Source organism: Pollicipes pollicipes, unplaced genomic scaffold (genome assembly GCF_011947565.3).
Source record: "Pollicipes pollicipes isolate AB1234 unplaced genomic scaffold, Ppol_2.1 Scaffold_3447;HRSCAF=4054_pilon_pilon_pilon, whole genome shotgun sequence".
Classification (NCBI taxonomy): domain Eukaryota; kingdom Metazoa; phylum Arthropoda; class Thecostraca; order Pollicipedomorpha; family Pollicipedidae; genus Pollicipes; species Pollicipes pollicipes.
This window is the reverse complement of record NW_023596297.1, coordinates 30,476,423-30,498,274: the sequence shown is the minus strand read 5'-3', so window position 1 is coordinate 30,498,274 and position 21,852 is coordinate 30,476,423. Positions and strand designations below refer to the sequence as shown.

Sequence of the window (21,852 nt, the reverse complement as noted above, 5' to 3'; positions counted from 1 at the left end):
GCCAGGCTGGCTGGAGGAGCTCCGTGTGAGGCCGCCGTGTACTGACCGTGTGACGGCGCCAGGCTGGCTGGAGGAGCTCCGTGTGAGGCCGCCGTGTTCTGACCGTGTGACGGCGCCAGGCTGGCTGGAGGAGACTCGTGTGAGGCCGCCGTGTTCTGACCGTGTTGCGGCGCCAGGCTGGCTGGAGGAGACTCGTGTGAGGCCGCCGTGTTCTGACCGTGTGACGGCGCCAGGCTGGCTGGAGGAGCTCCGTGTGAGGCCGCCGTGTCCTGACCGTGTGACGGCGCCAGGCTGGCTGGAGGAGACTCGTGTGAGGCCGCCGTGTTCTGACCGTGTGACGGCGCCAGGCTGGCTGGAGGAGCTCCGTGTGAGGCCGCCGTGTTCTGACCGTGTGACGGCGCCAGGCTGGCTGGAGGAGACGAGTGCCGGGGCACGCCAGCTACCTGCGGACGACGTGTGGCTGGAGCGGAGGCAGCTAGCGCCGGCGCACGCCTACACTACCGGCCGACAGCGGCCGCCGCCACCGCCTAAACCCAAGGCTCAGGCCGGACAGGTGGGTACGCGCGATCGACGAGAACACGGCGGCAAACCTGCATTCAGCCTAGCGGGCTGTCGGATGCGCTGTTTTTCTGGCAACATGGGACGCGTGGGGTGGGGGGGGGGGGGGGGGGCTAGTGCATAGGGGCGTTTAGTAGCGCAACGACTCGGGGCTGTAACACGGCTGATGCCAGGTCATGCAAATTTTCTATAGATGCTGTGAGTCAGCAATCGTCTGCGCCTGTCTTTAAGCATCTCTGGTCCTGTTGCTGTGATCTGCTGTTATCTAAGTCAACGTGACTCTAACCCTGCCGCCGCCCAGCAGCCCGGCAAACTGAACCTGAAACAGTACACGAGCGTAGTGGACACGCTGGAGAAGCTGAACCTGACGAACCGCGCTGAGCCGCGCCGCGGCCGCGCGGCCGCCGGCTTCTCGCAGCAGCCGGGCTCCGAGTACGCCCAGGTACGGACCGACCTCTGCCGCCGCCGCCGCTGCCTGTGCCGGCGACCGCGGCGGGTAGGAGCAGGGCCCGGCGACGTGTCGGTTGCTGCTTTGCGCCTCCGCATCGCGCCCGAGAGTAACTGTGATGGTCCATGGAGAATGACGTGGTCGCTACTCGACACATATTAAGCCACGTAAGAGCGCAGCGGGTCATGCCGGGACGTAACGGCCCCGAAGCGTGGCCGCCCTCTGCCGTGCTTGCCCGAGTCGGCGGCGACGCTGACCGAGCCGCGAGCGTGACTGCAGCCGCCGGCGCCGCAGGTCAAGGACGCCCTGTTCTTGGGCGGCAAGTTCGACGGCGACTACAGCTACACGCTGGCGCAGGACGCGGGCGGCCACAGCGCCAAGGCGCGCCTCCGGCAGCGGACCGAGAAGTGCCGCCAGTGTGAGTGCGCTGGGGGAGAGCGGCTGGGCTGGCTGCTGGGCGGCGGAGTCCGCCGGGACCGGCGCTCGTGGCGGGGCTGAGCACTGACGGCTGACTTGACAGCTGACCTGACCTGACCTGACCTGAGCTGATGATCTGGCCCGCGATAATGGCCCCGGAGGACGGCGCCGGCACCGCCTGTAGTGACTGCTGTGATCAGTTGATGTGTTAACCGGACCTCCCGTGGTTCTGGCTGCTGCGTGTTGTTCCGGGCACTGTTTGCTGGTGGACACACGCTTCCTTTAGCACTCCGACACCACTATTTCTTGTCTCAGAGAAACTTTACTGTCTGTGCGGTTAAACTAGGGACAAAGTCGATAAGTTAGTAAGTGGAATGGATGCTGTAAGAGACGCAGCTTTTACCGCAGCCCCATCCGGAGTATGGTGCACAGCGCCAGCCTGGGAAAAAGATGGCTATGCGCTGAGACTGGACGCTGGTGGCGGGGCGGCGGCTGCTGCTTTCCTCCGCCTGGGGTTGGCGCTGACGCAGGGCGACTGCTGCTGGCTGTGACCTCTCGAGTTGACGCTGGTGTGGGGGTGCCGCCGTCTCACTGGCGCCGTCTCAGGCTGCGGTGCGTGCGCCGCGGCCGCGCACTCAGCTGGGCGCGGCGTCCGGTGCGCCGCGCCGCCGTCGCGGTGCGTGCGGCGGCTGACGCCGGCCGGCCGGCCGGCCGCCGGTGTTGCAGACACCACCGACTCGGACAGCGAGCCGAGCCCGGCCGAGCCGTGCGGCCCGGCGGCGCCGCGCCGCACGCCGCCCAAGCGCAGCCGCCGCCGCCGCCAGGCCATCCCGGTGGCGGCGCCGCGCGTGCCCAGCCTCGACGGCCGGGGCAGTCCGTTCGCGCTCGACGACCGCGCCGAGCGCACCGAGCCCGAGACAGGTGGGCAGGCGGCGCGGCTCGGCGGCGTGCGCCGCTGCTGGACGGCCGGGCGTGGTCTGGACCCGTGGCGCGTGGCGCAGAGTTGCCTGGCGGCGTCGACAACGCTTTTCCGCCACGGACAGCCTGGCGTTTTTGCAGTGCATGCTTTCGCGCTGTCCGCTTGCATGGCTGGTCCGGAGTGGCCTTTGCTCTCGACAGGCTGTTAGCCTGGTCCATAGTGAGCTCCAGAATCTGGCCCAGATCGTACCGGCTGCATGCTCTTGAAGTCGCCCTTGAATGGCCTGCCGTATGTGCGTGAGTACGGCGCTTATCCGTCAGCAAGTATAGTTGGCAGCCCGCCCTCCCCGGCCGCGATTTGGTTATAATGTTCAAAGCTGAATACCTCCAACGCCCGACAATGGCATAAACACCACGCAGTCTAGAACGACCGCGATTTCGTGGTGCATGCGTCGCCGTTCGAAGCCGTGGTGAACCACGCGGGCTGGCGCTCGGGAAGGGGTCGTGCATGAGACTTTCTGAACCTTGCATGGGGCAAAGGGCGCCAAAGGTGTGCATGGCCTTGCGCCGCTCACCTCGGCCTCCATTCCGAGTTAGGGCCGCCAGCGACCGGCGCCTTGCATAATTCAACAGTGGTGTGCCCTAGAGGTCTAATAGTAATATAGCACAGAGGGCTTACGGCTTATAAACGGCATACGGCTTTGCTGACTGCGATCGGGTTTTCTATTTCTGTCCGCCCTTCTGATAAACTACGATTCCTCCGCCGGCATAGACTATTGATAGATGTCAGCCCAGCCATTGGTTATCAAATCATTGGCGCCAACCCAACAGATGAGCTGTCGCCGGCAAGCTGGGGAGTCCCAAATCATCTCGACACAGCCTGACAGCCTCTGAGCAATGTTTGCGCTGTGATGCATGCGGTGTTGCTGCCGTGACGCCTCGGCGGCAAGCCTCCGCGGGCTTTCCGGGCTGCCGCGCCGCACCACCGGTCTGGCTACTGCTTGTGAATGGCGTACGCTTAGTTTTGTGTCTTTCTCTGTCAGCATGATCGCATGGGTTTGCTGGTGTTTGCTTTTGCCGCGTCCGTCTAATGGCAACCGGCATATCACACTGGAGTCGCACTCATGCTTTCATGCTGGACCTTGTCTGAAAATGCGTTGGGTCTCGCTGCAGTCATAACGTGTCTCAAACAATCGCCCAGAGAAGACAGCTGCTGGCAGACGTGTGGCAGTCGTTCGCTAGCGGCCGTGACTCGTGCCGTCGCGCGGGAGCACTGTGGCACGTATGAGACTTGTGCCGGCCCGCGTGTGACCCCTGACGCCGCCCCGTCGCCAGTCCTGGGCGGCAGCGACTCCGAGGAGTCGGCCGCCGAGGAGGAGGGCACCTTCAGCCGCCAGAAGTACGCCAGCAGCTCGGTGCGGCTGCGGCGCACGGCCGCCAAGCGCGCCGGCGTGCCGGCCGCCATCCCGCAGGTGCCGACGCTGCCGGCGCGCGCCGCCGGCTCCCCACTGCGTGAGTACTGGGCTGAGCTGGCCTCTGGCAGCGCCGTGTGTGGTCTGTGCGGCTGGTGCGTGAGGCTCGGGTCCAGCCGGCCTCTGGTGGCGCCATGTGAGGTCTGTGCGGTTGGTGCGTGAGGCTCGGGTCCAGTCGGCATGTGCTGACGTGGCTCGCTTGATTTTTGCACACCAAAAACACGAGCATTGCTTATAGAGGGAGGTTTTGATCAGCGCGTAAGCGTCATAGCTGTGTGTGACGTTTTTCCTTGCATTATTGCGGAAGCGCAACCTTTTCGTGGCCTCTGTCCTGGTGTAAGTCACTCCGTCCATTCACAAACCTGGCGACATGCGTTTCCATTGCAACGCCATCCCACTGTCCGTAACACTGTACAGCTGGCGGGGTCCCGCCAGCTTGCGGCTCTCCGGATATTCCTGACTGAAGTCCTGACAGAACAGCCCCGTCCAGACTGACAGGCTGCTGTGGATTTCAGCCGCCAAGTCGAAGTCTGAGTCGCCGCGGGAGGGCGTAAACAACGAGGAGTCTAGTCTGGACGTGTCGGTGTCGGGAGACTTCAGCTCTCCTGTGCTGGTCAGTAGTGAACGGCGTCAACAGCGAACAGAGTGGCCTGCACTCTTCGGTGTGGGGATATTTCAGCTCTCACGTACTAGTCAGTTCAGAGTAAGGTACTAGCGATTGATCGAAGTCTAGACTGGACGTATCAATGCCGGGGTATCTCAGCTTAACTCCTGGTTAGTAGCGAACAACTTGGAGCGCATTGCTAGGGACAACCGGTCGCGCTTTAAACCAGTGTTGTGTGCCGCTGTGCCAGTGGTGTTCGGTCACACCGCGAGAGCTCACAGCTGTCAGTCAGACGTCAGCTCTGGCGTCGCTGTGCCAGTGATGTGTGGTCACACCGCGAGAGCTCACAGCTGTCAGACGTCAACTCTGGTGTCGCTGTGCCAGTGATGTGTGGTCACGTTGTTTGTTGACGTCGATGGTGCAGTAGTGTCATGACACTGAGATGGTGCGGATGGTGCAGAGGTCCGGTCGCATTGGACGCTGGTGACTAGGGAACATGACTTTTTGTCTCTGTTATAGCGATATCCGAGGTTGCGGTCGCCTAGACGCTCGATTTTGTGAAGAGACCGATCTGGGCGGTCGAGGCTTGCGCATGAGGCTCATAATAACGTCTTTTCAGTCCGCCAACGCCGCTAAAGAAGAGAAACTGAGGCGAAAGGATAGGCAGCGGCAATTAAAGGAAGAGGAAAAGAGGCGTGTAAAGGAAGAGGAAAAGGTGAAGAAGCTGGAAAAGGAGAGGCTCAAAAAGGAGAAGCATAAAAAGGGGAAGACGTCGACCTCGTCGTCGCAATCTCAGGTGAACGATCTGGATTGCAAGCCTTTGTCACAAGGACCAGTTTGATCAATTCATCGCACCCATTTAGCCATCTCGTTTAACTGATGTGGTGCAGTGCAGCTGCTGAGCTCAATACTCTTGATAGCTGGTCCAGCTGCTGCCGAGCAGCGGACAGCTGACCGTAACCGTGCGTTTCCCCGGCATCACACGGTCACGTCACGATAACACACGTGTGACCGTGCCCCTGTGACAGCTGGAGGAGCTGGTGCCGGGCGGCGGCGCCGGCGGGCAGCTGCCCGTGTTCCTGACGCGCTGCGTCGAATACATCGAGGCGGAAGGCCTGGACGCCGAAGGCCTGTACCGCGTGCCTGGCAACCGAGCGCACGTGGACCTGCTGTTCGAGCGTCTCTCCGAGGACAGCGGGGCCAGCATCGCTGACCTGGACCTGGCCGTCAACGCCGTGGCCACGGCGCTCAAGGAGTTCCTCTCCAAGAAGCTGCCGCCGCTGCTGACGCAGGACAAGATGGCCGAGCTCACCAGCATCGCCGGTAGGTGCTGGCGCGATCGGACGCCCAGCTTGGGTGTGACGCCTGAGGCAGCGGGGATTGTGGGAAGGTTATGATGATAGGGAGGGGGACACCGTGGATGAGCTGCAGGAAATTGAGAAAGCGCGGTTTATGTAGTCATCAGATCCTTGCCGTCATTGTGGCGTTTTCTCATTGGCAGTGTTGACCAAAATCAAGACTGGACGATATGGAACATTTTTTGTCTATTCGTTCATATCTCTTTTCTTTTTCAATTTATTTGCAAATCACAACACACACAATCTGAATCACCACAGGGAGACAATGTGTATAATGATTGATCGCTCAGAATACCCGGCAATCATATACCTGATATGATTATATACCGGGTATTTTATACCGGATTATATACCGGAATACCCAATCATACCTGATACGTCATCGCAGTCTGTCATACGAGCACATCACTTCAAATAATTGCTCACACATAACAATACCTACAGCACGGTTCGCGTTTGGCCCACAATGCCTAGTTCTCGCGTGCTCGTTTTGGAACGGGTGTTACTACGACCCCCCACCGCTATCACACACAGCATAGTATACCGCGAATGGTGCGTGCAGCAAATGCGCGAATACGTATACACAGGTGTAAGTGGGTGGTGTGCGTATTTGTGGTCTGAGAGCATGCGTGTGTTACAGAATACGTGCATATCTACCTGAGTTGTGTATTGCGCGGCACAGGCGCGCGCTGCGCACCATAATTTTATGATAAGTTGTTAAGTGCATTGGTGCCCGTAGATAAAAGACAGCAGTAATGACGTTATTCCTCGGAGAACACCAGGAGAATGGAGATATAGATTCGTTGGTATTTCGGCAACGTGCCGTTATCGAAACAAAAGCAGAAGTGAATTCCTCTTAGAAAATTTAAAGGTGTGGGGTTCCAGGCATGACTCGCAAGACAAGCCCTGCTCTTTCCCATTTGTTAAAGTTATTCGTTTCGCTACGTAATTCGGCGGAACAGCGCTCTTTTGTGTTTTTAGTTCCAAAAGGCTTAGGAAACGTCCTATTTGTGGTAGTACTTTCCTCAGATGCGCCTTTAAATGATGAGTTCGGTTAATGTAATAAGAGTGTCAATGCTACTCGTGCTTTGTAGGTTGGGAAACATCCACTGCCTCTTGTCAAAGTGTAGTCTTACGTCAAATTCTTCGGATATTTTGGTGTAAACTCCTCAGAGGAAATCCTGTATTCTGAAATAATCCCAGTATAAATGTATTAATGTTTCAGCTGAATGCGAGCAAAATACGCAGTAACTACTTTCTGATCGACCAATTCTGTGCAGCAAAAGATTCGTTGGGATTACTCTGCTGATCATGCCGACATGAAAATAAGAAATGAACAATATGGAACATGGCCCGCCAATAGCCTAACGTTGCGCGCTAATGTGCCCCTCCCCCCCCCCCCCCCCCGTTTGCCCGAGGAGCGTAATAAGCCAGAAAGTTGCGATTCGCCTGTTTACAGTGTCTCGTTGGTGCTGAATGCGGTGTAAAGTGGAGGGATAATTCGTGTGAAGTACGCCCGTGTTCGGCCCATCATTTGTGTGCAGTGGCGCTGAAGCTTTTGGATTGGTTCCCGGCTGAGTGCGCTGTTTTGTTTCAGGTATATCAGATCGGCGAACTCGACTATTCAAACTGCGGGTTCTTCTGAAGGATCTTCCTCCCATTAACTTCAACATCCTCAAGTATCTGTTTCGTCACTTCCTGAAGTAAGTGGCTCTTGCGACTCGTGCCGCGGTGCGGCTATTCACGTGTTACACGCGCTCGTGTTGCGCGGGAGCCCAGCGTCGCTACCAAACAGTCGTAGAGCGATGTGGTGCGCTTTTGGGCGTGTGCGTATGAAAACGAACGCGTACGTCATGTCTTGTTTGCAGAGAGCCGTGTAGAAGGCCTGCATTAGAACAAATGGTACGGTAGTGGTTGTTTTCTTGGTCGTAAGTTACCTTTACGCCGTCTTGCGGCGAGTCAGGCTCTGACAGATTAGGTTAACCACGACAGAGGTCTGTTTGCCATCGTGCAAGCCCGCCGGGCTGTGCTGTCGTCCCGGCTCCGTCCGGGCTCAGCTCACCGTCGTCTCACTGTCACACCATGCCCGTCCTGTCATCCTCCGTCGTCACACGTCCCGGCTCCGTTTGGGCTCCAGCTCGCCGTCGTCTCACTGTCACACCATGCCCGTCCTGTCATCCCCCGTCATCATACGTCCCGGCTCCGTCTTGGCTCCAGCTCACCGTCGTCTCACTGTCACACCATCCCTGTCGCGTCGTCCTCCGTCGTCATACGACGTTCAGTTGCTCTCACATGTTAGACCCCCGTCTGGCCCATCTGACCCTCGCACAGTCATGTGCTTTGCATCTGAATCTCCCCCTAGCTTCATCTTCGCCTGGTTGTACCGCGCCCGGCTACTATTGTCATCCATGATAGTCACCTGAATTCCGTCCAGTCTTCACGTCCTCATCGTGATCGCCACTGAGCGGGCCCCAGTGTCATCGGACGTTTGCTAAGCCAAGAACTTGTGTCAGCTAGTTAGATAATTAGTTGGCCGCTGATTACTTGGTACAGTTACCGCAGTGACGATGTCTACGTTATCTGACTCGGGCGTCCCCCGCCGTCAGGGTGTCGGAGAAGTTCAAGCTGAACAGCATGGACAGCAAGAACCTGGCCATCTGCTGGTGGCCGACGCTGCTGCCGCTGCAGTTCACCGACATGGGCGTGTTCGAGTCGATGCGGCCGCACCTGGAGGACATCGTGCAGACCATGATCGACCAGCACCAGTACCTGTTCGACGGCCAGGAGGAGCTTATGATGGTGTGACCCGAAGGCGGCGTGAGTCGCGCCGCCGCCGCCGCCGTCGCTGCCGCGCCGCGCCCTCGCCGCGCCGGCCCCGCCGCCGCCGCCGCCGCCCTCCGCGCTCGCCACCGGCCGCCCTGAGCGGCCGCGCCGCGCCGTCCAGTGCAAAGGTCCGCACTGATGACCGCCAGAGAGAAAGAGAGATATAGAGAACGAGTGAGAGAGAGCTTACGGGGCGCTTCACTGTGATTTCGGCGGGCGCGCAGTCTTCCCGGCCGGGGGTCGGGGACTGGCCATCCGGCTCGGCCCGGCCCGGTCCCGGCGCGTCGCGTCACGCCACGTCACGTCACGTCGCGTCACGTGACCGGCGCGGTCGACCTCCAGCACAAATGTCCCTCAGCTCCGGGCAAAGAGAGGCTTGCGAGTGGGCTTAAAACGCGGCCGGCTGTCCGCCGCGCCGCTGAGCCTGTTAATTTCTTACCCTTGTTTTTATAGTGAACTGCTGACTGTCAACGGCGGCTTGTGTGGGAACTCGATGGCCAGGACTGGTGGGACGTTCTGGCTCGCAGCGGGCGAGCCAGAGAACCGCGCCGTCCGTACCGAGTGCGTTTTGTAACCGTGTGCCGGCGTGTGAAGGGTCGGTGGGCTCAGTCACCCACGTGTAAACTGCCGTCGTCCTCTCTCCACACGCCCCCGGGTCCCAGGCTGTCTGGCACCGGCGCGGCGCTCACTGTTGCCGATCTGAGCGCACGGCTTCGGACATTTGCACACGGCCGTCGACTGGCGGTGCGTTGCGACGGACGGGGTCGCTTATACTCGTTGTCCACCTTTGCGATTTTTTTGGTTTACTGTGAGGCTGTGATGTGTATGTTTAGGTTGATGGTGGACGACAATAATCGGTGTTTAGCGTACGCTGCCCGCCGGCGTATCGTCGGGAGCACTAACCGCCCTCTCCCTGCCCGCCGTCGGTGCGCACGCGCGCGCGTGTGTGAGCGCAGGGTGGCCGGAGCCGACTCCGGCCCGCCAGCGCCCGGCCGGTCCGGCAGCGTCCGCGCCACGCGTCGCCGGGCGACCGCCGCACCCCGCCGCACCCGAACCCACCCAGTCGGCGCCTCCGCCGCCGGCCGCCCGCCCGGCATCGGCCGTGATATTACAGTGTTGAGTCCGTGCATGCCGCTTGTGGGTGTAGTCGTCGTGTTGCGCCGGGCGCGGTCCGTGACGTCACGCCGGGTGGGTCAGCGCCCGGCCGGCCCCGGTCACTGGGAGACGGGTGTCAGTCACCGGCCGCACCTGTCCGGGTGTTCTCGGCGCGGTCGGGCCGCGCCCGCTGTCAAGTGTTTCCTCACTTGTACCGATTGGTAAATATTATACATAAAACAAGACTCGGTGTGTTCCTGCGACGGGCTCAGGCATGTGCCCGTCCCGTCCGGATTATGCGTCGGTGAACAAAGTAAAGACCTTTGATTCAGATGACTAGGGTCTGGCGCCGTTGGCGTCTGTTTTGATATGTTGGGATGGTTCGCGGTCGATTGAAAACAGCCAAATGTGGGATGTGCACATGCATGGAGGATTACATAGCTGCTGATCGTGCGTAACACTACGGTCGGCGCGAAGTATACGTCGCAATCCACGATCGCGCGCGTCCGATCATCAGGAACAGGAACTAACGCAAGCAGGAACTAAATCAACAGGAACTAACTCCTGTTTGTTCGCTGACATGAAATAAACTAAAAACAAATATATTGCAACTAAGATAGCATGTTGTTACCCTTCACCTCCCGCTGCACGATCGCGGTCGACAAGTAGCAATTTCGTACAGAAAAAAAAACGCTTCCGCGAGGCCCAAAATTCGCGCGCAAGTTGAAGCACGGATCTGTCGTTTGCGAAGCGACATCGCTTCGCCCCCTTTCGCCCGCCCGCCCCCTCCAGGGGGCGGAGAGACAAAAAGAGAGACCAGAATGATCGTCCCCATGTGCTGTCTTTTTCCAACACATAGATCCATCTCGCCGGGCGGTGCACCTCGCCACCGCCGACCCGGGCGCGCGCCGGTCGCACCGGCCGTCCGGACCGGGCAGCACCTCTGACACGCGGCCAAGCGACCATCGATCGCGCGGCACCTCGTCTTCCACTTCGTTACCACGGGCCAGATTCGTGGCTTCGCAGCGGTCCTTTCCGACGCTCTTTTGAGTCCCGCTCTCGTGGTATCCAGCCAACGTAGTTGCTTTTCTAACAGCTCGTCCTTCGCGCAAGATGATCTCCTGCGGCACTATTGAGCCCAGTGTCACTCACCAAGACACATGAAACAGTGCTTGCTGTCTCGCGTAAGTTTACGTTTGTCGCCGTGACACATGTCCTGGAACTGCCGACACTCTTGCAGTCAGAATACGTATGGAATTTTTCACAGGTAACATGGAATAAGTCTGCCCTGCCTATGGTCTTCAGACTGCTTCGGGCCGTCCAAAACATTTTTGTTACATTACAACGTTACGTTCCGGCCACTATCCGGCTCAGGAGACCGAAATGTTAGTTCGCTAAAATGAAGCGAACGAAAAACGAATATATCACAACTAAAATAGCATATCATTACCATTCACCTCTCACTGAACCACCGCGGTCGACAAGCAGCAATGTCGTACAGGAAAACACTTCCACGATACTCAAACTTCGTGCGCAAGTTAAAGCACAGATCTATCGCTTGCGAAGCGACAGCTCCTGTCCAGAGGACGGCTCTATCCAGCTGGTGCTGAGCCCAGCCGAGCTGACTGGAAAGCTTTCCCCGGCACGACCTGTCCGACGTTCAGAGGCGTGTAGCGCACTCGCTCCAGTCCAACCGCGGTGCCGTCAGCCTGCGCTGGGCTCGGCGCATCAGCAGAAGCGGAGGCGCATGTTGGCTCTTCCAGACGGTCCCTTGGGCACCATATGTGGACACTGAGACACGCGCCGAGTTCCCCTTGGGTGGTCCCTCTGCGCCCCGGCCCCTGCTCTGGCGATCGTCCAGTTCCCTCCAGCTGGCGCCTCGGTACCACGGGCAAACACTCGGAACAGTGCGCAGCCCCCTCCGGCCAAGCTACCAATGCCGTCAACCGACGCTCAGACACGTGTCCAGTCCCTAAGCGCGCTCCTCAGTACCGTCAGCCGGCAGGCCAACGCGTGGTTAAATCCACCTATCCCCTCGGTGGCGTCCGAAGACAAAGCGCATGCTCCCATCTGCGGCCCGTCCGTCGCCCCGGGTCTGACCCGCGGGCCTGGTGTGTCAGGCGGCCGGCCCCCGAGTTGGCTCCGATTCCGCCAGTTAAAAATAGGCCCGCCGCCTCCGCCCGGGAGCGCGGTGCGGTGCGGAGGAACGGCGCAGTTGCCGGTCCGTCGGCTACGCCCCGCTCGCCGCGCTCTCCTCCGCGGCCGACTGGTGAGTGTCTACGTGCGGATTGTTCTCGGGCCCAGCTGTTCTCTGGCCGGTGATGCCGTCCGCACGGCCGGCAAACTGATGTAGACCGGTCACCGCCGTGTCGTGTGTTGAATGCTCATTGATCGCGCAATTTGGCTTGCTACAGCAGTCCTGTTCATTTTATTCCCCTGTTAACGTCACATCATTGTGACTTCCGCCATAGGCGAGTATACCTACTCGGTGCCCATATTTGGTAGGCATCAATATGCCTGAGAAATATTTGGCATCCATTGTAGCCTATCTCGAGTCTGCACATCTCGCATGGAAGGCTCAGCTGCTCTCAGAAAGCCACTCTGAGATCAATGGTGGCGCTATACATTATCCACCACGACATCACAGTCCAGTAATAGTCTGCATAACTGATAGCAGCTAGTGTGTTTGTTCCCCAGCATGATACCAGCGTGTCTGAAAACTTGCCGGTGACTAATGTTTGATGCCGGGGCACCTGCCAAAGACGCACCTCGCGCTGATGCCAGCGTGCCGGACGTACCACGCCATTCCGTCTGGCTGGTCACGAATTGGGTCGGTTTTCTTTTCCATTTGCGTGTCCGCGCATCCTGCGCTCGTGTATTCTTCTTACGCGCTGACACTGCCCAGTGTTTGTTTGACCCAGATGATGACGTCACAGTCGCTAGAGTCACTTCCGGTTTGTGGGGGTTCAGGCCGCGGCCGATGGCGCCGCGCTGGTGGGCCACAGCGGGTCCCGGGCGTGCTAGGGCGCGACCGAGGAGACCTCAGGACTTCGCCATCCACCACCTGCGTTGGCTTGTTTTAGAGCAGCGCTTTTCGAACGTGTGGCATAGCCTAGCGGTACGTTGCGTAGCCTAGCGGCTCTTGGCACGTTCAGCACGTGCACCCTGCAAACGTCGCCAAATCTTGACAATGGGCACCCCCAGTTGTCCTTCGAGTCGCCAACCCACAAGCCACTCGGGAAAACTCATTAGCCTTCGGGAGCCGCCGTAAAGACATAGCCTCTGCATAATGCAAAGCCGCGTCTCACCGTTGAAGAGGGTCAGCCTGCTCTTCTGCTTCGCTGTAGCCCAGACGCCTGTGCCCCCACACTGTGGCAGCTGACGGCTGGCTGGTGTTGTCGGCAGCTCGCCTCTCATCCACGTCGCAGCCATGGTGGACCCCCAACTGTCCTCCGGAGCCGCCGACAAGCCCGCCCCTCGTGGTGAGTACTGACAGGTGGACGCGGCCGCCTCCTCGGTAAGCCGCCGGTGGGACAGTGACGCCGGCGCCTGGGACACGTGAGGCCAAGGATGACTGCCACCGTCTGCCCCGACCTGTCACTGGACGGGTGATGCGACTCTTTCTCTTGGCGGCGGGCCGGAGCTGCACTCGCTTCTGTTGCTGCGGAATCACTTCCAGCTCCGCGACGCAATGTATCCGGGGAATTACGGCTCGAATCCCGTGGAGCGCAGCAGACCCTTGTGTCAGCCCAGATTTTGACTGTAGTGAGCACCCCCTGTTTGAATTTACTTCGCATGTGGGTGATCAAAGTAAGAATGGGTAGCTTTTATCCCGGCCCCCGAGTTCGATTTGATAGGAGATGCGTTCAGTGGGCGTCAGGGGCATGTGTTCTCGCCCGTCACGCCGACCACCTTAACTGTCATTGGCCAGTCTGAGTCGGCCGGAGCTCTTGGCGCGTGCCGACAGGCAGGAGCCTCCTGTCCCATCGCTCGTCGCACTCTGATTCCGTCTCGACAGCCGGAGCGTTCCGTGGGGGCCAATGGCCTTGTCTCGTCGGAGGAGGAGCACGTGGAGGGGGCGGAGCCTCAGCGGAGCCCGGCTCCTCTGCTGGAGCGGATCCGTCGCGACCGCCAGGATCTGGAGGCCAAGATAGCCAAGCTCAAGTCCTACATCAGCGCCTCGTCAGATATGATGAGCAAGCTGAAAGACGTGCCGGTGAGCGTGTGTATCGGCCCGTCGCTTCACACATTCCGTCTTGATTCTGCAGGCAGCGTCTTGATTCTGTAAAAGGAGCAACACGATTTCGCTGTCTTGAAACGGTTGTCACACAGTTCTCTGTCTGTGTGTCTGTCAACGCTGTTGTTTGTCTTGAAACAGTCAGGGCATGTCCGTCATCTTGAGCGATGGCGTTGATGCTGTTGTCATCGGGGTCATACCACGGACTCACCCTGAGCTTTTTGGCGTCGCCCCTCTCACACTTCTCACCCCCTTTCACCCCTCTCACTTCTCTCACCCTTCGCACCCCTCTCACCCCGACAGGAAGGGCCTCTCACCCCGAAGGGAACGGCCTCTCACTCCGACAGGAGCAGTGGCCACCGCGGAAAATCGAACCCATTGTCTCTGGTTTCCCACATGCGCGGTGAAACAACCACGCTACCGACGCCCTCTTAGATGCTTCGTGGTCATGTCGCTACCCAGTAAGAATGGTGGCTGGCCGGCAGGACATGAAAGAACGCTATGAGACCCTGTCCGCCACTCGAGCCGATCTGGTGCAGAACGCCGTGAACCTGCAGCAGCTGCTAGTGAAGCTCAAGGAGTCCGAGGTGGGTGCCCGAAACCGGTTCTGCAGACCCAGCACGTCACCGAAACCCTTGAGCCGATGGTGACGCATCCGCCATGAGGCGTTTTCCGCTGTAAGGTGGGTCAGTACACAACCGGTCTGTCAGCGGACGTCTTGCAGCCGTCTCTCACTTCTCACTCGTCTTGGGTCGTCAAATTGTGTTAAGCGATGGCGGTTGTTAAAATTCACTCGATGTTCCATATTGCTTTTCTCGTAGCTGGAAGCTCCGTTCTTCTCATGCCCGTTGAATTCTCTGATGCCCTAGAATTAAAGGTAAGAGAAGGCCCTATACATGAATACCTCGCATAATTATGGGAACGTCAAAAAGTCGCCCATTCGAGCTAAAGGACGCTGCTGCTACGTGTTGCCTCACATCACCTGAATGAGCCCCCTCAAGTGACAAGCTGCGCGTGAACCCTCCGGCCTCACTGGCGTGGGTGGGCTGCGGTGTGTTGCAGAGTGGTCAATTGGTCCATGTTGCAGAACCGCGCCAGCACGCTGGCGGGCCGGGAGCGGGCACTGGCTGCCGAGACGGCCGCCAGGAGCGAAGCCAACTTCAACGAGCTGACGCGCGAACTGCCGCCAGAGGTCAGTGCTGTCGTGTCGTGGGCCGGCATCGTCCAGGCGTGCACGCTAGATCTCGGACCGGCCGCTACCAGAGGTCGCTGTTCTCAATCCGTCAGCTGTTGTGTGGCATGTTGGCATGTGTAGCATAGCCCCACGCTGTTAAAAAGTGACGTTTATCTCTTCAAACTGTTACATATTATCGGACGAAAAGCATTTCCTTTGTTAGACGGTGGTGTTACGATGGAAACATGCCACCAGGGCAGTTTTTGCTCTCATTTGCCCGTCGAAGCTAAACGAATGCTGTTCGCAGATGGTGGCAGAGCTGGACCCCGAGGACAGAGCGAACTACGAGAAGAAGCGGGAGTTGCTGAGCCGAATAAACCAGTCACACGAAAAGGTCAGGAACATTGGGGTCTCTTCGTTCCTCCTCCTCCTCCTCCTTCTTCCCTTCCTCATCTCTGTCTTCCTGTCAGTCTGTCTGCCTCGCTCTTCATCTCTTCCTCTCTTTCTCTTTTCCCTATCCAACTCTCTCTTCCTTTCTCCCCTCCCTCTCTCCCCTCCCTCTCTCCCCTCCCCTCTCTCTCTCTCTCTCTCTCTCTCCTCTCTCTCTCTCTCTCTCTCTCTCTCTCTCTCTCTCTCTCTCTCTCTCTCTCTCTCTCTCTCTCTCTCTCTCTCTCTCTCCTCTCTCTCTCTCTCTCTCTCTCTCTCTCTCTCTCTATCCACGATCGCGTCTATGCCATTGTACGTCGTGGTCATCAGCCAATCGACGCCCCACTATCATGCTGCTATCGTTCATAAACGCCTATGTGCACGGCGGCGGTAACGGTGGTGATGTGTTGTGCCTGCAGCTGCGTGCCATGGAGGTGGAACAGCAGAGGCTGCGCATGATGAAGGAGAACGTGGAGTGGAAACTGGCGGAAGCCAGGGCCAACCGGATGGGACTGCAGGTGGGTTAGAACCGGTCACACGCGTGGCAATTGATGTCGTGCTCTCACAAGTGTACTATCATGTGCCCAGAACACCGCACGACGCTACGACGACGCGCTGCTGCACGGGGGAGACAAAATGGCATCCGGTGCTTGTACTTGCTACAGACCGCGCCGCCTGGCTGGAGCGGACACAGTTACTGCTGTCGTTCTCTGTTCTGCTTAGTTGATGCCCTTTTTTCGCTCGCGTGTCCACTCTAGATTCTCCCAGCTCGTGCCTGGTGGTGTATTCATGGGGTCAGAATACTTCGTCCAGGAAGATCAACGTCTTGTGGTGGTCAAAGCAGGCTGAGGCCATTCGCGTTTCATGCAACTTTCAGATTGAAGCTCCGAAGCTACAGACGAATGGTTTCCTAGTGATCAAACCATAGAGCCATGTCTAGACTTAGTTCCTCTGAAGACTGCATAGTCCTCTCGTAAAGCAACCACGGTCTCTTTGCACTACCCCTGAAATACGACCACACGTATAGTTTTCACCCCTGAGCTCAAGTATGTGAGTGAGGATAAGATTCTGGCCCGGCATCAAAGCGCGTATGCCATGTCCATCGTCTGACGACATTCAAGGACAAACAGCAGTGAGACACCGGTCTGTTTGCCATGAATGAGCTGATCGGTTAGTTCGTTGAAATTCTGGCGAGCGACCTGCATTATCAGCTTCCAGCACTTTGAAAAGACGTTTTGGTTCGATACTCAAGCGCCACTGACCCCGTATGATTCCACCAAGAGTCTCGCCTATTGTAGTTCCTCCGATGACTACAGTTCAGCCTTAGGGGTCATGCGCGGCTTCGATGCTATTAACCTCCTATTTCCTGTTATTCTAACGACGCGGAATATGATAGCAAAGTTTTTTCCGGAACTACGATGTACAATTGATGCCAGCGCTAACACTTCGATAGACCAGGACAAGTTTCATGATTCATTCTTTCGCCACTTATCTGGCAACATGCTTCAATTTATTTTACCGTTGTGAACGATCTGTGGTCTTCCCATGTCCGGACACACTTATTCCTCTGCCTAAGCCCGAGAAGGACACACAGGGCCGTGCAATCTATCGTGCAATTCCGTTCACGAGCTCTTTTTTCAGCTTTCAGAATGCATGGCGGAGTAACGCCTTTTCTGGTTGATTGAATACCAGCACGGATACAAGGCAGGCTTGATCGCACACACGTGGCCTCGTTTTCCCACCATGCCGTACCGCAAATGTGATTGTCGTCGGCATCGTACCCCGGTTGATTACACCAACCAACTCGAAACTCGCATTACGCGTTTCGACGAAGGCGTCACACTACTACTGCGCCTCTCGCTATCAGTTGTTGCCATGCGATGGTCTTGAAACTTGCCTCACTTTCAAACTTCATCGGCTGGGATTTAGCGGGCATTTGTGCCGCAATCTGGTGGGATTGCTATCCGGGATACGACCGCTTTGTGTGAGAAGCGGTTCGGCCGTTTCCGACAACCACCACTTGGAGAACGGACTCTCATTGGAAAGCTTCGTCTCTTCCATGCCATCCAACTTTGATAGGGATCACTTATTTGAAAGCCCTCCATGCATTTTCTCTCCCCTCCTTGCCGATGATAGTGCAGTCTGGCGTACCGTCATCGCGTTGGACCATTTGCTGCCATGCCCACAAGAAGCCCTGTTTAAAATGCTCTATGATCTTCGCTTCTATGCTGAAAAAATATGCCGCTATGATTTCCAGCGAGAAACTGTTAGTCACGCCATCATCTCGTCTCCATCTCTACAACCACCATGTCCCTCCTCTCCGTCGTTCAGTTCTCTTGTCAACGCTCTTGATCCGAGACCATCGATGTGTACACAAGTGAAGCATGTTCGCTCTGAGTGTGTGAAGCGATTCACGTCTTCAGGTGCGGATGTGGGTCATGATACAGCGCCGGCCGGCTTACGCTGCATTCATCTTACGAGCGGTCGGCTCTTTCCATTATCCCGTATGGTTACATGGCATCAATGCCGGATTTCTCATGGGACGGGGAAACTCGTGAGAACTCACCATAGGAAAACTAAAGAAAATCACAAATTCAGCTGGTTGTAGCACATCCGGTCAATGGCCATCCGGTCAGAAGAGCATTAAGTGGTCTCAACTCAGCATTAGGGGCTCAGACCCCCCCCCCCCTAAGGCTAAGTAGGACCATCGGGACGCAGGTCGGGTCTCACAGTTCCGCCGTACACCAGCCTCTGCTGCAACCGACTGAACCGCTCTGCCGCGGGCCCAAGCGCCACGCGCTCTTGTCGTGCCACCCCGGTAGCCAACACCACGGAAAGCTGTTTGTTCTTAATGGCCTCAGCCGCGCGGTGACAACAGCTTATGTTTAACAGAGACTGAATCGCCTGAGTGCCACATAGCCAAGCTGTCGCTTTCCTTACAGCGATGGCTCGAAGACTGGCGACCACACCGAATGTTTGTTACTCGGTGTCACTTACTACTCTCACAAACTTGTTTTGTGCCACGCGACGTTCTGACAAATGTTAGTTACCGGATGACACTTCAGTGTGTACTTCGCGGAGCTGATTGTTTTCCTTATTTCATTACAACACATCCAAGAACATAATCGCAGCACGAGAATGGTGGTGATCTGCTCTTATTTCTAGGCGGTACTGCACCCACTTGTTCACCTAAATATCACTCGCCACCTCCTTGTCATCATTATCAGTATAAGCCATCTGTTATGCACACAGGGTTCGAACGTTGATTTTCCATCAGCTCCAAGCCATTAGAGGCATTGCAGGGAATGAGCGGGGTCACCACCTGGCCAAAGATGCTTTTACACCATTTTTCTCACACTACAGTCATCCTCGTTCATGTCACCAGAGAGTATTCTATCTATACTTTGACAAAATGCGTTTGACAGCAACAATTGACGCGGATCATTAAAGGATCCAATTGCCTAACGTCATGCCTGACACCGTGACATAAGTAGGTTGTTCGTGCACTGTTTAGAGGAGCAGATATTAACACGCCCTCGGACCGGACACACTAGGCACACGCGAACTTTATATATACATATATATATATATATATATATATATATATGTATGTATATATATATATATATGTATATATATACATATATATACATACATACATATATATATATATATATATATATATATATATATATATATATATATATATATGTATATGTGTGTGTGCGTGTGTGTGTGTGTGTGTGTGTGTGTGTGTGTGTGTGTGTGCGTGTGTGTGTGTGTGTGTGTGTGTGTGTGTGTGTGTCTGTGTGTGCGTGTGTGTGTGTGTGTGTGTATGTGTGTGTGTGTGTGTGTGTGTGTGTGTGTGTGTGTGTGTGTGTGTGTGTGTGTGTGTGTGTGTGTGTGTGTGTGTGTGTTTATGTGTGTGCGTGTGTGCACATCAGTTTAGTCCCCAATATCACCCGTGTGACGGTCTCCATTCGGTTAGACATATTTTACTTGAATGCGGCGAATTTCAGCAAGAGTCGAATATTGTGGAGGCCAATGGTTGGTCCAGTGTTGAATTGTCTTTAAAGATTTTCTTGAATGACGATCACCTACAGCTGTTGAGTCCCCTTTTCCATTTCCACCGCCTTACTGACATGCTTAAAGCAATATGGGAGACCATAAGTAACCGGCTATCTTTCATACGGTTTATGTCATATGCTTCGTGTATCATTTCAGATGCTCCACTATGTATTTCCAATGTGTACGCCCCGTCACCTTTTGAAGGCGTAGAATGGCCTAAATGGGGCGAACGCCTTAAGCCAAATAAAAAATGCGTTCATTTCCGAGACCGTTTGATGCGTCAGCGGGGTCGGTGTGAAGACAGGATGCTGCTCACCCGTGTGACTTTGGACGAGTGAGGCGGGTCACCGGCGCTGACGACCGTTTGCCGGCGGCCGCAGGAGAAGGCGCAGGAGCTGCTGCACGACATGCCAGGGGTACATCCGGCCGCTGATGCCACCAACTGGGAATCCACGGCTGCGCCCGACAGGAGGTATGCTACGTGTCGCGATGTTCGTGTCCGGCGCACGCGCCCGACCAGTGTGACGGAGCCTTGCGAGAAGGCCTGGTGTCGACAGCAGATAATGGGCAACTTCTTTCGTCCCCTTTCAGTGCTTTGTGCTTGCACTGGTGTGTTTTAATTCGGTGGTTTATTTTTGTATTGCTTGGTTTGGCACACTCCCCGTGAGGTACCCTGTCACTGCATAGTTATTCTGAGCGTCGACTCAAACCACTCGTACTTGCATCGTAAAACAAACCGAATGCTCCATCACTTCTTAAAGTTTACAGCTTCCTCAGTCCCAAAGCTCGTCAACAATCGCATTTCCCACTATCTACTCGTTCCCCGCCGAACTCCGAGCTCGTATCGTTGTGTGGATTATGACTGGCTGAACGGCTGCCAAAAACTGCACTCGGACCTCGAGGGTTAAAGGGCTTGTGGCGTAGCGCTGCAGCTCCGTCTCCGTCGTTATACCCACCCGCCCGGGACCGCTCAGACCTGAGATCCTTCTGACTTGAGACCACCCTGACATGAGACCACTCTTACCTGAAACCCCTTTTGACCTGAAACTCCTCTGATCTAGGACCTTTCTGACCTAGGACCCCTCAGACCTGAGATCCTTCTGACTTGAGGCCACCTAACCTGGGACCACTCTGACCTGAAACCCCTTTAATCTGAAACTCCTTTGATCTAGGACCTCTCTGGCCTAAGACCCTCTGACCTGAAATCATTTGACGCGAGACTGTTGTCGCCTGAGACTTCCACTAACGTGAGGCCCCTCTCGCCTGGGACCCGCCTGACCGCTGCCCGTGCCGGCCGTGGGAGCCGCCCGCCCCAGTCCGGTCGCGGCGGCTGCCTCACGCTCCGGGTCTCGGCCGAGGTTGCAGTGCCCTGGCGAGCCTGAACGCCCGCGTGGCGGCGCTGCAGTCGCTGCCGCTGGAGGGCCTGGACGCGGCCGCGGCCGAGCAGCTGCAGGAGCGGCTGCGCGGCCTAGCCGAGAAGCGCCGCCAGCTGGACGACATGGCCGAGCAGCTTGCCCAGCTGCAGCGGCAGTCGCAGCTGGAGGACCGCTCGCCACCTACCGGTGAGTGCTGGCAACACCGGGGCGAGCAGCGGGCGGCCGTGGGCGGGACGCCGGCCTCGGACACACAGCTGCAGACAGACCAGCAGCCTCACATAGCCGGTTACAAACACACAGCCGCGGACAGGACACTGGGATCCCGAGAGGCAACTGCCGGCTGCCAGCCATGCAGGCGGGCCTGTCCACTCAGCCATACTACATTTATCACCAGATATGGCGCACGTAGAGCAATTGAAGTGGCATAGCTACTCCGCCAACCTGCGCTGTATCTATGCCCCCCTTCCGCTCCCACCCTCAGCTAGTGGAAGCAACTCAGAAGTGGTCAGGAGTAGAAATTTGCTTGTGTCATGTGTTAGTTCAAAGCTGAGTTATCGATCAATCTTTAATATATCAGGAGGTAGTAATTCAACGAGTGACTCGCAATAATAAGCACAGTTTGAAGCGTTGACTTTCGTAAATCTGTAACGTCGTTTAACCAGCGCCTATAGGTATATTGAAGGCCGTTATCTGAGCATTTGAACTCTGGGCTCACAATGCCCAAAAACCAGGAGCTGCATGTCTTTCTTAGCTATACCAAGTTATGTAAGCTGTTACGTGCATTTGAGAAGAATATTACGGAACAGATAAGATAGTATTAATAGCGTTATTCCTTTACAATAATCAGGAGAATGAAAAACGGGTGTATTACATCTGCC

At 56.7% G+C, this 21,852-nt stretch overlaps 2 protein-coding genes across 2 annotated transcripts in view; both read left to right on the top strand.

The window, feature by feature from the left end:
- LOC119092425 (rho GTPase-activating protein 190) overlaps window positions 1-9,585 on the top strand; it is a 36,157-nt gene extending 26,572 nt beyond the window's left edge. The window contains exons 20-28 of the mRNA XM_037215387.1: window positions 405-553; window positions 863-1,000; window positions 1,301-1,424; window positions 3,677-3,853; window positions 4,329-4,426; window positions 5,037-5,213; window positions 5,446-5,740; window positions 7,373-7,478; window positions 8,382-9,585. Of these exons, the coding sequence (XP_037071282.1) occupies window positions 405-553; window positions 863-1,000; window positions 1,301-1,424; window positions 3,677-3,853; window positions 4,329-4,426; window positions 5,037-5,213; window positions 5,446-5,740; window positions 7,373-7,478; window positions 8,382-8,580 (1,463 nt within the window). The 3' untranslated portion in view covers window positions 8,581-9,585. The remainder of the gene's footprint in view (window positions 1-404; window positions 554-862; window positions 1,001-1,300; window positions 1,425-3,676; window positions 3,854-4,328; window positions 4,427-5,036; window positions 5,214-5,445; window positions 5,741-7,372; window positions 7,479-8,381) is intronic.
- A 3,903-nt stretch (window positions 9,586-13,488) lies between these two features.
- Window positions 13,489-21,160, top strand: LOC119092424 (uncharacterized; the record flags this gene model as incomplete). Its single annotated transcript, XM_037215386.1, is given in 8 exon segments — window positions 13,489-13,503; window positions 13,712-13,909; window positions 14,416-14,517; window positions 15,018-15,122; window positions 15,412-15,498; window positions 15,950-16,048; window positions 19,979-20,070; window positions 20,964-21,160. Coding segments are annotated over 8 exon segments (895 nt in total), but the record flags the coding sequence as incomplete, so codon positions are not given.
- Window positions 21,161-21,852: the final 692 nt, after the last annotated feature.